Raw genomic sequence first — 17,981 nt, 5'->3', positions numbered from 1 at the left:
CTCAAACAGATCAGAGCTTGAATCACTTTCTGCACCATCATCCACTTCATTGAACTTCTTGAATTCCTTTTCCTCTGGACAGTGTTTCTCCACCCATATCCTATCTTTCTCAGATAGAACATTTCTTGTTTTGCAATTGTCATCCAAAACAGTTGGCTGATGATCTTTCTTTTTCTTATCATCCCACAATGACACATTCTGTAAGGAAGTTGACTTTACATGCCCATTATTGTATTTTGACACTGGCACTGGTTGCTGCTTCTGGTCTAAGAAGGTTCGGAATTCCTTACAGCTTTTTGTTGGGGTTTGAACATAAGGAGGTGTTCTAAACCCTGAACTGAATGAAGAATATAGGGACTTTGAATCTGCAGTACTGGAGCTTCTGAAATGGCTAATGCTGCTCCTCCTCCATCTCCTCCCACCTGGACTCTCATCCTCATCCTTCATAGATTGCTTGCTTGATTTCGATTTCTTCTTCTTTGATGCAGATTGACTGAAGAGAGAATTCAAGAAGCTGGCAAGCCTACCACCTGGAGAGCTAGGCTGCTTGTGTTTCTTCTCCTTCCCATGCTTCTCCAACCCATGAAAGTGTTGAGGAAGTAAGCTTCTCATGGGCATGTCTAAGCTGATTCTGCCTCTGTGTCCATGCCTATCTTCTCTCATGATCTTCTGAGTAAAACCAGAGCCATTATAGCCAACAGCTTCATTGTATCCTGAGAAGTACCTTGCAGCTTCAAACACATCAAGCTCGCCTGAATCATTTCTGTAGTGGAACAACTTCTTGTGACTCCTTTCAGAGTCTATAGCGCTCGCTATGGACATGGTGCAGTGCAAGGTTTCAAGAGCTGTTGATGAAGGAGTTATGGGTGAAGTAGGTGTAGCAATATCTAACACTAAGGGCAAGGGCTTTTAAAGATGCAAAGGAATCTAAGGGGTTTGAAATGATTGAGATTAGTGGGAGGGCGATGAGAGCATCAGTTTAGAATAATCAATAACTATCCAGCCATAATTTTATATGATGAAGGACAAGATTTGGAGGTTTTTTGGTGAGACCCACTGGATATGAATTTGAGCATAAGTAATAGAGAAGGAGTGGGCTCTACATTTCTTTTCAAATATTTTTGTTGCTAAGAAAAACTATAGGTTTGTGTCAGGGCTTGTGAAGGGCAAAATAACTGTGCTTCCTTGGATTCTATTTACTTTTACCAAATTGAGTGATGGGGAATGGGTTTTAAGAAGGAAATAGCTATGGATCCCAAGTCTCGAGAGCATGTAACACAAGCTAGCTGTCCAAAGACAACAATAATTATGTAGAACCCACCAAGGCTTTTAAGTCACTCTTAAAGGTCTAAAGTAATTATTTTACAAGTAATTACTTTTGATTTTCATAGATCTACCATAGTTAGGTAGTTTCATAGCCCAGCCTTTTTCATCATAGCAAGCCTCTTAGTGGGTAATATTTCAATTCCCAACCACTGGCTGATTCAAAAAACAGGATAACTGAGATATATAATTATCCGTTTAGCAGATCGTTAATTGATGTCTTATATACCCAGCTAACTCTAGCTATATAACATCCAAAACAACTCAAAATCTTCGGAAGTGTCATCATCATGTAATACACACACACACACATATACACATATATATATTGTATGTAATATGAAGTCCCACCAAAGGAGCAAAAGATAATGGTGGCATGGACTTTTTCCTTGCAAAAGAACTGGTACACATGCAAACAGCAAACTTAGTATAAACATCTTTAATTTCCTTTCTTGATATTGGCGTTAGTCAATAGATCATTTGGCCCATCAAAATATATATAGCCCCCACATGTAAGTGTCGGACGTAGTGGTCATAATAGTAGTCACTGTGTGGTGTGGGCACATACACACGTGTGTGTTGCATATGAACCAAAAGAGACACATCACAGACCCTGCATGAAAACCATATGTAACCCAGTTAGTTGAGGCTCACTTGAAGAAGATGACCATGACAGTTTCATTAAGACCATATGATTTAAGCCAATGAAAGTTGCCTCGAATCTAATATTTCCATTGAGAATATCGGCAGCAGAAGATTTGTTTTAAGGAAAAAAAATCCTGATGCTTCTTACGAGTTACTGTAGAATTTTTGTCCACCGCTAGTTCTGAAACATGAAGAAACATGTTTAGTTTCACATAGCCACTTTCAGTTAAAGTGACTTCAGCTTCATGCATGCTAAAAAGTCTACTAGAAATCAATGCATGGTTCTGGTTTCTTGGCCCTAGAAAGACGTTGACAGATCAAGATGGTTATTTGGGTCACTCATTGTCGCCTTTCAAAGTAGATGTATCGTAAATTAATTGGACCGGCCGACCAGTCATGGAAGTGCATTTCATCAAGCATGTAAGCTGCAAAATTAAATCAATTGCATGTGGATTGGATGGTCTGGTTGTTCTGATCATCTTGCCTGCATGCTGAAACACGTCTGGTTGCTTTCATTGCCCAAAGCTGTGAGAAAATTTCAGGCCAAAAGTTACAGTACAAGCAGATTTTTTTGCTCTTGGACTAATTAATCACACACCACACATATTTGATTACTCTATTATCGGCAAAGCTATGCAAGGCCGCCACAAAATGCTTAGAGATAAATATCTCAATCACTCTCTGTGACGAAAACACACACACAGAATTGAACTAATTAAAGTTGGAGGAATGGCCTAAATATCAAACCAAATGGTTGATCCTCAACCAAATAGGCTTGTTATGGAACAAGGGTTTGTGGGTAGTCCTTTAGAGAAACATGATATGAAAGAATAAGAGGAAAAAAATTCATCTTTATAAACAAAAAGCTAAAGACATCTTTTTTAGCTTTTTTGACTTTTTCAAAAGTAATGTTTTTCTTATGGGAAAAAAAACACAAAGCATATGACCATACTCATATATACTTAATTATTTATGATAATTTTGATTGCTCTAGCTTGCTAGCTAGCTTTCATAAATTGAATTTGTCCAAAAAAATAAAATTCTATGGTCAATGATAGAGCAACATAATTTGTCTTGATTCATATGTTGCTACACTAAACAGGATCTTGAAGATCATCCTCAGGCATTGTACAGAATAAGGGTTAGTTTTTCTCCTTATGATCTTTGGAAGAAACATGTTTTGACAAGTTTCATGGGAATTCTTTTAATGAGAACCAAGCATTCTTAAAGTAAGGTTTCATGTGGTCATTGTTGTCCCAAAAGTCCCGTCTTTTATGCTTCATGCATGCTTGGATCGCTGTGAATGTGCCCTATCTTTTTTGCCCCTCAATTGATGTTTTCAATCCCTTTTGGTAAATCGCCATTGAAATATACATTCATTTATAATAAATTGCAAATTAAACCCTCTCTACTCTATAGTTACAATTACTTAATCCTCTATACTCTATATTTACGCTACTCTTTTGATAATCCCATGTCAAGATTTGTTGTGTAATATACATAAATAAATTTCTAATGGGTCTGGTATCTTCTCACCAAATTCTCAATTTCTATGAGATTATAAAAAGTATTATTTTAATAAACTCAATTTCATGTGAGTGATGGAGCTCTTGAAATTTAAACAAGTGAGATTATGCTTCTAGTATTCCAAAAAAAAAAAAAAAAACTATTTCAACAAATTTTTGATTCCTTACTACTCTCTGAACATTTATGATGAGAATCAAATTCTACATCATCAGTCTTTAGTGTATCTCCTCTTCTCATATGACTTGATTAGAAAGTCAACAAGTACAAGGTGATTTTTCCTTATCCTGAACATAGATTACAATGTGATGTAACAGTTAAAAAAACATGAAAAAAAAAGTCTATATATGAGAAAATAGACTCTTGATAAGGAAAATGTGGATGAAATTTGAAGTGAGGAGGGGTATTAGGTGCATACACGATGTCCCTACAAGAAAAGGACATGGTTACAAGTTAAGAAGACAAGGTGGGGTTGAACCATAAAACCTGGAAGTACTGCTTTCTGATAACCATGGACTTCTCTGCAGCCATAAACATTTGGGTGGGCTTCTTCGCATCTTTCACTACTTTCATTGTGGGCGTGCCTTCCATGGCGAAATCTTAAAACAAACAAAAAAAATCAGCCACGTTAATTATGGCTTGCAAGTAATCAAATTTATTTTTAAAAAAATAATTACGACATTAATGCACTTAACACTCCATAATATTACATCTAGTATCTTAAATTTATTTATAGTTCAAGATGCTAGATGCATCATAAATAAAAGTAAAGTGTTAAAAACACTAGAAAAGCATATATGAGATGTTGTACTTTACCATATGCATACACACACATTGATATGGAATTATTAACATCAAGGACATATCCCCCTCCTTCCCATGGCAATATGACCCGTCTCTTTAACAACAAATAAGGAAGCAAAGTTTACCCCAAAGAAAAAGAAAAATGAAAAGCTAGATAGGCCTTTTTTTGTGGTACGTAGTTGATATGAGTGAGATTTGATACTATCCTTGATTGATAGCAATATTGATGATACCTTATTAAAAAAAAAAAAAGAAATCATTAAACGACTTGAGGCTTGGTGGGAAGGTGTGAGTAGAAATTAATGGTTTTTTTTTTAATTGAAATTTAGAAATCAAGGATTCAAACCCTCCTAATAATATATAAAAAGAACATTTAGTAATTTTTTAGGAGATATAACAGAAAAGAAAGTAATCAAAATTAAAATAAGTATGTGTTCTAGAACAGGTATTTTTCGTCATGAAAGATACATATTTTGATTGTATAGTTTTAAAATTTTAAAAATGCAAATATCATTAATTAAGGCTTTGTTTGGTTCAATCGAGGGAAGGAGAAGTTAATAAAGAAGAGATTTCTTGTTTGGTTTAGTAGGTAGAGGAGAGCTAATTAGATATAACTTTATATTATTTTATTTAGATTTTTCCTTAAGAAACTTTTATTTCTTGAAGCAAATGTATATATTGGAATCAGAATTATCCTCGAGTCAACGTATGTTGTGATTCTTTCCAAGTAATTAATCCCATCCAAAATGAACACTCCCAGAATGAAACATCCTCTCAGCATCAATACTGTAAAAAAGAATCAGAGATCTCATCTTGTTTTTAATTTATTTTTTAAATTTTTCATTGTTTGTTTTTTTTAAATATCAGGCCAAAACCCAACCCGGCTTGTGCTTAACGCCCTATTTTTTTTAATCCAAATTTTAATGATAGGAAAAAATGAATAGTGATTAAAATTTCCTAAGGAATGTTACAATGTGTATATTTAGAATACTTCAAAAGAACCTTTACAACCATGCACTCTTTGAATTTGAAGACATATATTAATCCTAATGAATCCCAAAATCCAACTCCTGTAGAAATAAAAATATTCAAAATACCAACACAATTATATATGTATATTTCTCAGCAAATTATATACAAAGCTTGTGAATACAAGTATGATGAGAATAATATTGAAAAGGGCCAATCGTGTTCTTCCAATTATAACAGGTAAAGATGCGACTTACTACTTCATGTATTTAATATAAAAGTTAGTTGATTAATTTAAGTAGATTCAGAAAGTTTGTTAAGCTAGTTATTTATAATAAATATATGTTATCCTTCCTAAATTGCTCTTGCTAATTATATGCATTAGCTAAGTGCAACTACTAAAAGAATTATTTTAAATAAATAAATAAATATAAAAGATAAAGTAAATTTAAGTCTTATATTTAGGATCAAATTAAATACCAAATTAGTTCTTATATTAAGGACAAAAGGTAGTATTATACATAGAATTAAAAAGTCAAAAGGGCAAGGAATTGTATTTTAATTATGTTAAAAACAACTTTTTTAATTGAAAAAGGCTTGTTAACGGAGTAAATAATATTTCTTAAATACAATTTAGATTTTGTTTTTGTGCGCACGATTGTGTGTAGGTGACTGTGAGGCTGTGAGGTTCTTTATTTTAATTATTCTCAATTTAACTATTAATATTTATTTTGTTTTTTCAAACATAAAAGCCGTTATGTATGCTAGCCAATCAAATTGAAAATATAATTATCACTAGTTAAATTGAGGATAATTAACGTAACAATGAAAGATTAAACTAAGAAATCATCGAATATTTAAGAAATCAAAAGACGTAAATTGTAAGTTTATATAAACTCAGCATGTATAATTAGCGATTAATTATCTAGATAAAAGAAGTTGAATCTGGTAAGGAAAATCAGTCACATGCATATATAAGAGCAAATAATTATATATAAAACTCCAAATATACATTATTTGGCACTTTATCTGATATTCGATTCAATTTAATTAGAAGCTCATGGATTGCTCCAATATTTCATACATATACATGTATAGCTGATATATAATATTGTACATTTACTTGCCTTTAAATCTTTGTTTACGTAAAAACTGTTAGATATTAAATTAATGATGGGGAGAATAACTTTATGAAAAGTAGAGGAACATGAGCTTCTTGTTTATATATAGTAAATTATTGTATCTCTACACTTTTGTATTTACGAATTAGGAAAAATTATGACGAAAAATGATTATATAAAAAAAATTACTTTCCATCTCTTTTGTGAATGATTAGCATAGATATATACATATTTGTCTGTATCTATGATAAACTCATATTTCTTCGTTACGATGAAGTGTTATTTAAGGCATAAACGATAACTAGGCCATTTAGTATTATTACTTTAAGCTTGCTATAAGCTTAACTAGCTAAATTTTTCTTTGACAAAAAGTTAGAAAAAAGGTCGTAAAAGACAAATTAAATCATTTTTTTTTTTTGCCAAAATAAAGAATGACCTACTCTACGAAGAAGAAGCAGTATTTGCCCTAGGAAAAGATCAAACATCATGTGAGGCAAAACCCTACACAGAGAGCAAACAGTACTACAATAGGCAGCCAATGAGAGATCGACAACACAACGTTAAAAAAGACAGAGCCCTAGGTTTATCATCTAAACCAGCTGTCGCCAAACCCCAATCCGTTCCTTTAATTTGTTCCCACTTGTTTCTCACTTCTTCTCTCAATCTATCTATATACAAACTCAGCCTCGCTATCTGTGTTTTCCCATACTTGTCCAGAAGAAGAAAGATTTTGAAACCCCCCATAAACTACTGATCTTTCTCCTTCTTCTGCACATATATATAATCAAGCTTGTTCCTTTCCCTCTTGGGTTTCGCTTGTCTAGGGTTTTCTTGGGAAAAAAGAAGGAAAGAAAGTTTATAAAATATATCAACATATAATGGGAAGAGGTAGGGTTCAGCTGAAGAGGATAGAGAACAAGATCAATCGGCAAGTGACTTTCTCCAAAAGGAGAAATGGATTGTTCAAGAAAGCTCATGAGATCTCTGTCCTCTGTGACGCTGAGGTCGCTCTTATTGTCTTCTCCCACAAAGGAAAGCTCTTTGAGTATGCCACAGATTCTTGGTATAATAAATAAATATTTGCTTTAACATTATTCACATAATTTCTTTTGTTTATTATTTTTGATGAGTGATGCAACTGTTAGTTAATTTCTTTCTCCTTTCAGTAACTGATGATGATGATGACAACCGCTATACTACTCTTTCATGAATCTGTATATTATTTGGTCTAATTATTACTACTTCTTGTTTGTTTTGCAGTATTTGGAAAGGGTTTTGCTTTTGAGTTGAAATAATAAAACAGTGGAAACGATTTTCTTTCCCCTTTTTCGCAAGACCAAATCTCGAGAGAGATTTTTCTATAGAAGAAGTCAGAAACATTTTTGCAGTAGCTAGGGTTTGATACTCGCAAATGATTTTTATGTTGATATTCTAACTAAAGTACAGAATTTTTACATCTGAGATTCGTGAATCGAGTTATAAAACAGTGCTGTGCATCAGATCTTGCGAAACCCTTAGCTGATTTTCTTTTTCTTTTCTCTGAGCCTAAATTCCTATAACCAGACGTGAGCGAATCTTCTGCAAAGCTCAGGGATCTATATCTGCTTCTGTGCTTTTGCTTGATTTCCATAATCTCTGAAAATATTAAGGGCTTCTTCCTCCTCCTCTTCTTCTTCTACTTCGTTCTCTTCTTTTATCTTTTTGCATATAGTTGCTTGCTTCGTCTCTGGCCAATAAACGCTGTGATCTCCATATTCTTAAGCAGAAGGTACTTGTCATGTTCATTTTCATGTTCAAGTCCTTTCAGATCGAATGAATATGGCCAAGGGAGGAAGCAAGGAAATTAGAGAATATTTTTACGATGCGCAGCTTTATGATTATTAATTAAAGACGACTTAGTGATAATGATTACAATAAACAAAAGAAAGAATTAATTCTCTGATTCCTTGTTTAATTAATTAATTAGATTCTGGGGGAAAAAAAGAAAATAACATTTGTAGTAATTAATTTCTATGCTTTTTTGTTTCTTTTCTCTCAACCTTGCAGCATATTTGTATTAATAATTTATAATGTAATTTATTTTAATTAATCTTGACATAAATATATTTCACTTCTAGGAAAATAGATTTTACTGATGTCAAATTCAAGCACATGTTCATGCTGTTCTTTAGTCCTTTTGTTACACACAGGCATGACATGTATGTGTGTGTATGCTATTTAAAGTCAGAAATTAAGGTTTGTTTTATTTTTGAAGACCCCTAAGATTCTCTAGAATTAGTAAGTCAAAAAGTGTCTTATAAAGAGAGAACACCGTATTTATATGTAGAAAATAATTAGATCTCAATCCGGCTTTCACATCTATCTAGCTAGTTCATTGAAAGAACGGAAATTAAATTCAACCTTGTGCAAACTTTTTGTTGCATCACCGAGATTATACTGTGCTTTTATGGTAATTTCATTACTATTTTGTGTTCTTCATACTGTATATGTCTAAATCTGCATGGATGTATATCAATTTCCATTTCTGGTAGGTCAGCCCAGCAAGGTTAATTGATAGTTTTCTGTTTCATAGCAACAACATCAGTGAGTGTTGTGTAACGAAATAAAACAACCTTATACAAGTCCTGAAAAAGTACAACAACATTAAACTGGGTGCTTGATAGATCGATAAATGATATTGTTTATTTATGTGTGTACATATATTTATAATTAATTAACTTTGCTCTCATTTGTGCTGGATGATTATTAAACAAAAAGCATGGAGAAGATCCTGGAACGCCATGAAAGGTATGCGTATGCAGAGAGACAGCTAGCAGGAGCAAATGATTCTGAGTCACAGGTTCGTGTGTGATCATATACATATATGCATGTGTGTGTGTGTGTGTGTGTGATAGACCTAATTGTTCGGAGATTGTGGCTATATGTTTAGTTGCAGGAAAACTGGACGATTGAATATTCTAGACTGAAAGCTAGGATTGACCTTTTGCAGAGGAACCATAGGTACATTACTACACTACTGTGCTTGCACTGTGCACATATCAAATCATCAAACTGCTTTTTGGTGTTGTTTATATCTAATTATGAAATTTCTATGTTGATAACGTTGTATGTGTTACGAGGTTAACGATATATAATAAATATGATATGATATGATATGGTCATCATCAGGCACTATATGGGATATGATCTGAGTTCGTTGAGCCTCAAAGAGCTGCATAGTCTGGAGCAGCAGCTTGATACTTCCATCAAACAAATTCGGACACGCAAAGTAAATCATAAAAATATATATTTAGTGTTGTTAACAGTATATATAATTAATTATTCATAAAACCATTATTAACTTACATTATATTAGTTAATCATTGATTAATTAATTACTTCCTTCTCTATATAATGTGTGTGCGTGTGTATTTTCTTGTGACAGAACCAGCTCATGAATGAGTCGATCGCCGAGCTTCAGAAAAAGGTGAAACGCGCCTTTGATCTAAACCACACCTATCATATCATCATCATCTTCTTCTTCTTCTTTTTCTTCCAGCTTTATTTAAGTTAATCGGTTAAGTTTTAGAAGACAGAGACGCGTACCCGTGTTTGAGTTGCATAAGGAAAGAGGTTTATAATATGTAAATTGTTGTCTCAACGTTTTTTGATGAACGGCAGGAGAAAGTGATACAGGAACAGAATAGCATGCTGGCAAAGAAGGTATATATCTCATATTTACGTACTTGTGTCCTTTGATTAAATAATAATATTATGATTGCCTCATCCAGCCCCAAACACTCACATGTTCGTACTATATATCGTGAATATGTTCTAATCAGGTAATTGTCTTTTCATGGTCGGTCGTTATGCACGTTATATATATAAAATATATTGACAAAATTAAAAAAATTAGTGAAGACACTGTATATTATTGTATTATACTACCTCCGATCCTTAATATATGATCGTTTGATTTTTATTTTGATATTAAATATATGTCTAATATTTATACATTTTTTTTCAATATAGTCCTTCTAACAATGCTAGTTTTAGCCAATACACTTGATTAACAAAGATATTTTAAGAAAGACAATACTTATTTATGACAAATAACTAACTTAGTTTCTTTATTTAATCTCTTCAAATTAGTCAACTAGTTCTTATAATTAAGATCAAAGGTAGTATTATATTATGAAGTTTTTTTTTATAGGCAGTATTATATTATGAAGTTAATTATGAGTACTATGCTTTGACGTAATAACGGATTATAATTATTAGTTTTGGAGAGCTGAGATTTATTAATAATACTATTACGATCAGATAAAGGAGAAAGAGAAGGCGGCGGCGGCGGGGGCACATCATATGACATGGGAGCACCAAAACCTGGGAGCAGCTAATTCATCTTACCTACTCCCACCTCCACCACTCCCCACTCTCCACATCGGGTAATTAATTAATTAATGATTAATTTACTCTTTCAACATGAATATTTTGAAGAGCGTATTGTTCATATCATTTGTTTACGTTGCCTCTTTATTCCAGATATTCTAATACCTCTAGTGCTTATCATGAGATTTAGCTGGCTAATTTAAAAAGATTAAAAAAGTTACTAAATTGCCAAATTATAATATATGTTTCACTATCTTTCTAAAATATTTATATAGATCATTATATTATATATCAATTTATGAGTGAGACAAATTAGTTTGGAGAAAAATGACAAATATAAATAGTTTAAAGTAATTTAGAGATTTTTTTAATTTTTCTCAAATTAGTCAATCAGGTTTTATATTAAGGATCAGAGATAATATTAAAAAAAAAACATGAAAGTATATATTTCTCTCTCACTTTCTTTACTGAATTAGATTATATCCTATGTATATTTGTATAACACTTCAATAATTCTTAATATAAGTTACTTGTAACACATTTTCGGATGCCGCAAAATGTAATAAGTTGACAAATTTCATTTCATTTTATCTTTATTAAAGTTTTCTCTCTCTCTATCTATATAAATCATTCTCATATATCTCTCTTCTTTCTCTCTTTTCAAGGAAAATTAAATAAGTGTGAAATTAAAAAACAAATACTCCTCCGGTCCTAATTATAAGACCCAATTGACTTATTTGAGGAGATTAAGGAAGTAAGTTAAGTTGGTTATTTATAATAAATAAGTGTTGTCATTCCTAAAATATCCTTGCTAATTAAGTATATTGACTAAAACTATCATTATTAGAAGGATTATCTTGGAAAAAAATGCATAAATATAAGAGACAAAATGGATTGGGTCTTATAATTATGACTAAATAAAAAGTCAAATTGGGTCTTATAATAAAGACCGGAGGAGTAAATATACTATAAGTGACTTACATTAGGACCAAAACTTTTCTCTACAAATGACTTACATTTATTACCTAAGTGGTAATTTATATATATACCATGGAATTCGAATCTACCATAAATATGTCGGGTGCTTGATCGGTTATATAATAAGGGTAAATAGCGATGAATCAATTAAGTGTCACATGTATATATGTGTGGGTTGATATTGCAGAGGGAATTACAGAGAGGAAGCAGCAGAAAGGAACGAGCTTGACCTCACCCTGGAACCACTCTATTCCTGCAACCTCGGATGTTTTTAATGACGCACCTTGTTCTCTATCTATCTTTTGATATCATATTATTATTGTGTGCTAATTAATTATAACGACAATGATTGAGAACATGTTCACTGGGGTACTCATCATATATATAGTTGATGTCTCTAGCTTGTTTAAATCCCAAGTTTGACGTACTTTGTTATGAACTGTATGTAAGTACTCTCACAGCTTAATTAATTAGGCTTTTTTATGGGAATTTATATATAATTCTGCTGCTTTAATTTTTGTGTTTTCATATTTCTGCATGCTTCTCTCTCTTCTCTCTTCTTTTTGCTGCTAATTTGAGTTTAGTGTGAGGCGACAATTTGAACTTGTTATATATGTGTGGGACGAAAAGTCTCCCTTGCTGATGAGTAAATTTTACCGAGAAAATAATATTCGTGATGTCTCCAAAATTTAAGAAAATGATGATGAGAAAATATAATAAAGTTGACACGTGGTGATGTGAAGCGAGGATTTTAAAGTGATGTTACTGTTTTTTGAGGGGCTAGATAGAGAAGATCCTTATTTATTGTGATGTGGGTCAACGTTATATCTTGTTGAGTCCAAGTCGCCATAAGATTTTACTGAGAAAAAGGAACAGTGAATCTTGGAGCAATATCTTATCCTATGAAGCTACGTACTACTCCACTGCAATTAATACACATGTAAATAAATATAAAAAAAGCCACAATTATATACTTTTAGGTTAAAAAAACACTCATGCAATTATATTGAAATACTATAAATTTAAAATTGCTATGATAATGTGTTGACTTAGGCAAATGCTATAAATTTAAATGAGCAATCTTTACCTACAGGTACTAATTTACAGTGGTGTGATACTGTGATGAGACCTGAACTATACAGTCTAAAGTCCATAATTAAAATTTTTAATTTATAAATTTTTATAAGATTTTTTTAAAAAAAAACAGTTGGAATGTTATATTTATTTTGAATTTTTATGCATTAAAATAAAAAAAGCTATTTGGAGTTAGATTTAAACATTCTAATACAGCTAAAATGAAATTATTTAAAATATAACAATAAGAGTAAAATTAAATCTAATCCGTTGAATTATACTCCCCTGGTTATATGTCCTAATTAACTAATTTGAGTAGATTAAGGATGTTAGTTAAATTATTTAATATGGTATGATATTTCTAGAATACCCTAATTAAGCATCTTTTTTAATTTTCTCCCTCCTTTTCCTACTTGATTATTATTGGGACAATATTAATATGATTAATTTTAAAAAAATTAATAAATATATGAAATAAGTCTTATATATAGAACCGACATTAACTCCCTAATTAGCTTCTATATTAGGGACCGGAAGAGTAACAACTAATCCAAATTTATGATCATTGAGGTTCCTCTATCCGTGACGACGTGGATGAAGATGGTCTTGCGACTGGTACTGCGACCTATTCGAGAAATCTACGGTGCGAGGAGTTACGTTAGGCTCAATAAAAAAAAAAAAATTTAAGGATGTTATGGTGGAATCCCTTTCTGATTGTGGTATTAAATTCAAATGTTGGTAGTTCGGTAGGGAAAAAACAAAGGAGACAACAGAAGTTACAATGCCATTAAGTTAGTTTTCCACTTCGCACAAGAAGATTAGAAAGGGACAAGAATTGGGGGCCGCAACAACTGAGTGGCTCATTTAGAAAAAGAAGATAAAAATAAAAAGACATCAAAATTTCTTTGATATATAATTTGTTTATAAATGGGTCACTGTCACAAGTCAAACATATCCTTAATGATCAGCACCTGCCAAGAAGTTAATCTATTAGTCTCTGATCGCAATATAATATAAACTGAACGAATTATAAACTGTACAACAATTAAATGCATTTCCTCCATTATCATTATAAGAACTTACCGATCAACAAGTTTATCAAGATTAAGGAATTTTAGTTAGAATTAATTATTACTTTTAAAAATTTAAGATTACACTCAATGAAAATAATTAATTAAATGTTGTTCACTTAGTGATTAAAGAGGTTATTATTTAATTAGGAGAAAATAATATAACTTTTGATTGAAATTTTTTGTGCAAGGGCACAAGTTTAAAAGACAAACGCCTAAAACATCAAAACAAAGAAACAGCAAATTAATCTAACAGAAGTTGGCCTAAAGTAGTGTTGGAGGTTCCTGGAGAATTAACAAATAACGAGTCTTTCTTTACACACACCCACAGAGGAACTCCACCACACCATATCCGGCATCTTTTCTAGATCTTAACTTTCTAAAATGAACCAGGTATCAGAGCAACCAACTAATTTGAGTTCATCGAGTGACAGTGCGTCGTTTAATATGTTATTTCCTCTACTGAGAAGTGTGCTTTTTAAAATTTAAACTTATGTTTTTATCTTTATTAGGGACAAGACTATTACCATCTCAATCAACACTTATTCATAATACATGAGGCTTTCTTACAAGAGTAAACGTTAAAATTTTTTAATTATCAATTCATTTGTTAAACCTTAAACTAAAAGAACTCAGTTCCTATAGTTTCTCAACTTAGAACAAGTTAGTTTTTATAGTTTTTCTGGGTTGGAACGATTCATCCAATGCCTGTAGGTCCTTAATTCAATAAACCACAAAGGTCAAAAATTGTTTAAAGTTAAGGTTTAAGGACTAAATCGATAATTGAGAGAGAGTTTATAAAAATTATATTTTGTCCTCAATAATAGTTAAAGAAAGTCATAGATAGTAAATGACGATTAAGAAAGAAATTAAAAAAAAATAACTGATTTGTATTTGAGTCTACATACCCGTCTACAGTTGGGGCATTCTGCACTTCTTTGCTGCCATTCAAGTATACAGGGAAGGTGAAAATGATGAGAGCATTCTGCAGTTATCTTTGGATTTTCATCTGTATAATCTGTCATTTAATTTAAAAATACAAATAATAATTTAATAATGTTGTTAATTCATCTGTATTTTTGACTGTGTTACTAATTAATGGCTCAAAGTATATTGAATTACTTTTCATCTTTTGAGGTCCCCCCCCCCAATTTTTGGATTAATGAATAGGATTCCAAGTAATACATTACACACACACGTATATAAATATAAATACTTACTTTCAAAACATGTAGGACATTCTTCTTCAGATGGGTCAGAATCATGAACGGCAGAGTCGAGCGTTCCTTCAAAATTATTGCATTTGTTAGTGCAAAATTTGTCATCCCAATAAAGATTCAAATAACAAAATACTATATCTTGACTTGATATAATAGAAAATAAAACTCAATCTCTTATATTAATTTGTGGTTAATATATGTCGAGATCACATAAAAACAGTATAATGATTTGTACATAAATATATCTATATATATATATGTATAGGTTATCCTTTTTATCCTCTCAGCAAGAATCCCTCCTAGTTTGCCTAGATTTATGCAACTGATCTACATATATTGTTTCTACCTTCTTCTTTTTAAAAAAAGAAAAAAGAAAAGAAAAACATATATTCATCATATACACTTAGTCCTATAAAATCTAAATTTGATCCATTAAATTTAAAAAATATAATTTTTAGTCCTTTAACTTTAAAATTATTAGTTTTAAATGATAATTTTTGTGCCAATCATAGTTATTTTGAAAATCAAACTTAATATGTAAACATTTAAAAATGTTTTATTAATACCCAAGATCTTAATATCATTATTTTTTATTAACAGTTTAAGGGTTAAAGGATTAAAAATATAATTTTTAAAATTAAGGAGTTAAATTGAAACTTTATATAAAGTTCAAGGACTAGAAACATACTTTAGCAAAACAAACCAAACCAAATCTACATATATATTATTTTTAAAACTCCCAAATAATACATTGTGTATAAATATTAATTATAACAAATAATTAAACTGATTATCCAATTATATTAATGAAATAATGTGTTTTAGTTATATTATATACCTTGAGCTATTTGAGCAGCTTCTGGCGGTTGAGCTGGCGCTACTTCATCGGCGATAATCCATACTCTCAACGGGCATATTACTAAACTACACTGCAGATAGCAAATAGAAATTAATTAATAAGAAACGTAACAACTAGAGTATAATTAATATACTCTAAAATTTATAAGAAAGAAATTTATATATAATTTCTAAAATTTCCCTTCTCAAACCATCAATATAAGCGAAGCATAATGAATCTGATTATATATTGATTAGCTGCATTGAATTGATTGTTGTTTAATTTATCAAAATATATGATAATTATAAACAATATAATAGGTTTTGACCGTAATTAAAATTTGGATTCAAAAGTTTGATCAAAACCCTACATTAATGATCAATCATTCTTAGCACACAATCCATGCATAGCAGATTTTTGATTCCCCTAAACCCAAGCGGTCATTATACCCTCCAGCGAGGGTTTAAACTTTGACGAAGATTTAAGAGAGACGTTTGGTGCCATTAGGTTACCATCCATATCAGAATTTGAATTGAATTTAGGTTTCTGTACGAAAGTAATGAAAGCAATCATCTAATAATATTGTATATATCAAACTGTATGGATCAATTAAACATAGTGATCTCTGAAAATTTTTAACCTGTACAAACAAGATAATCTGTACAGGAATAAACGAGGTACATATAAATTAAGAGAATTCCAACAAACAAAGAATGGTTAAGGAAGGATAATGAAAGCACAGAGAAACAGTGATGTGTGTGTGTGTGTGTGTGTGTGTGAAGTAGGTACCCTATGGAAGAACGAAAGGGGTGTGGTGTTGGGATGTTGATGATGGAGATTTGAATCTGGGAAGGAAGAAGACGAGGCAACTCCCGAGTCATGTGCGCAGAAACAAGAACAAAAGGCTCCCATTAATCTGTAAGCAGATATGAAGATCTTTCGTTTTCCTCGCAGCACTTTGTTGTTGCAGGATATATATATATATATATATATATATATATATATATTAATATCGATCTATATTTTGTTGGAGTGTATGTATATAATATATATACATATATATAGGGTGAGAGAGAGAGAGAGAGATTGATTGATTGATTGATTCCGTCATTCCACGATGAATGAGTTGTTTAATTGAAAGATTTGGATATTTTGATCTGTTGGAGAACAGAGTGAAAAAAAATAGTAACAAAACATAATTGTAATATAAAATTGAAATAACATAACAAATTATCAAAATAAAAATTAATTATTAATCAAATTAAATATAACTACATGCATCTCAAATGCGTTATAATTTGTCATGCTAACAAATTATGATAAATATGATCAAACTTCTTAAATGAATTTCATTAAAAATTTAAATTGTTCTCTTTCTACAAATTAATTTAAATATTTTTTAAACCTAAATATTCTCCTCAATTATTTGATCTATAAAATTTAGAAATTTATAAATTTCGAAATTTTGAATAAATTTAGTGATAAGCTAAATTTTATTATGTTGTTAATTGGCTAATATTCAAAATCTAAAAAATATTTACAAATGTATAATTACATTACGTACCATGTTGGCCCCTAAATGATAAGATTGGGATGGCATTACACCGAGGTTAAACATAAACCTGACTGACAGAGAGGATATAATAATTTCATTATTATTATCATGAAAACTTTAAGAATTCAATCTTTAATTTAAAAATAAATAATAAATTAATATTATTTAAAATTAATTTAGAATTATTTGTTAATAGATCAACTTAATTTATTATTTTTAATAATTTATTTAGGACGAGCTCCAAATCTAGTTTTTGTATATTGGGTTGGCTCTCAGCTACTTTTCCTAACTAAGAGTCTATTTAGTATGAGAAAAATAGATAAAAACAAAAGAGAGGAAAAATTTTAATGAGCTCGCTTTATTATTAATCAAAAAATTTTAACTCTACTTCTTCAATTTTTTATTAAAATTTTGGAAAAATTGCAAATAAAGACCTTTGAAAATATAAAATAGCAATTTGGGTACTTCAATTTACAAAATTGCTGTGAG

The 17,981-nt window shown here is 31.0% G+C and overlaps 2 protein-coding genes across 2 annotated transcripts; one reads left to right on the top strand and one right to left on the bottom strand.

Moving 5' to 3' along the window:
• Positions 1-7: 7 nt before the first annotated feature.
• On the bottom strand, positions 8-890 carry LOC114720438 (protein BIG GRAIN 1-like E; the record flags this gene model as incomplete). Its single annotated transcript, XM_028906082.1, has 1 exon — positions 8-890. A coding segment is annotated over exon 1 (815 nt), but the record flags the coding sequence as incomplete, so codon positions are not given.
• Positions 891-7,264: 6,374 nt separating this feature from the next.
• On the top strand, positions 7,265-12,010 carry LOC114720437 (truncated transcription factor CAULIFLOWER A-like). Its single transcript, XM_028906081.1, has 8 exons — positions 7,265-7,449; positions 9,144-9,225; positions 9,322-9,386; positions 9,555-9,654; positions 9,811-9,852; positions 10,047-10,088; positions 10,689-10,813; positions 11,923-12,010. The coding sequence occupies exons 1-8, from the start codon at positions 7,265-7,267 to the stop codon at positions 12,008-12,010; spliced, it is 729 nt and encodes a 242-aa protein (XP_028761914.1).
• Positions 12,011-17,981: the final 5,971 nt, after the last annotated feature.

The sequence above is a fragment of the Neltuma alba genome, unplaced genomic scaffold (genome assembly GCF_004799145.2).
Source record: "Neltuma alba isolate B1F8T4 unplaced genomic scaffold, ASM479914v2 tig00011985_pilon, whole genome shotgun sequence".
NCBI lineage: Eukaryota > Viridiplantae > Streptophyta > Magnoliopsida > Fabales > Fabaceae > Neltuma > Neltuma alba.
Note: the sequence above shows the minus strand (reverse complement) of the source record. Positions and strands in the feature narration are given on the sequence as shown.

What these genes read in the sequence shown, in the direction of transcription:
- LOC114720437 (XM_028906081.1), top strand. Translation starts at nt 7,265, where the DNA reads ATGGGAAGAGGTAGGGTTCAGCTGAAGAGGATAGAGAACAAGATCAAT. An exon ending in GAGTATGCCACAGATTCTTG is followed by an intron (nt 7,450 to 9,143) that starts GTATAATAAATA and finishes TTAAACAAAAAG; the next exon opens with CATGGAGAAGATCCTGGAAC. An exon ending in AACAAATTCGGACACGCAAA is followed by an intron (nt 9,655 to 9,810) that starts GTAAATCATAAA and finishes TTCTTGTGACAG; the next exon opens with AACCAGCTCATGAATGAGTC.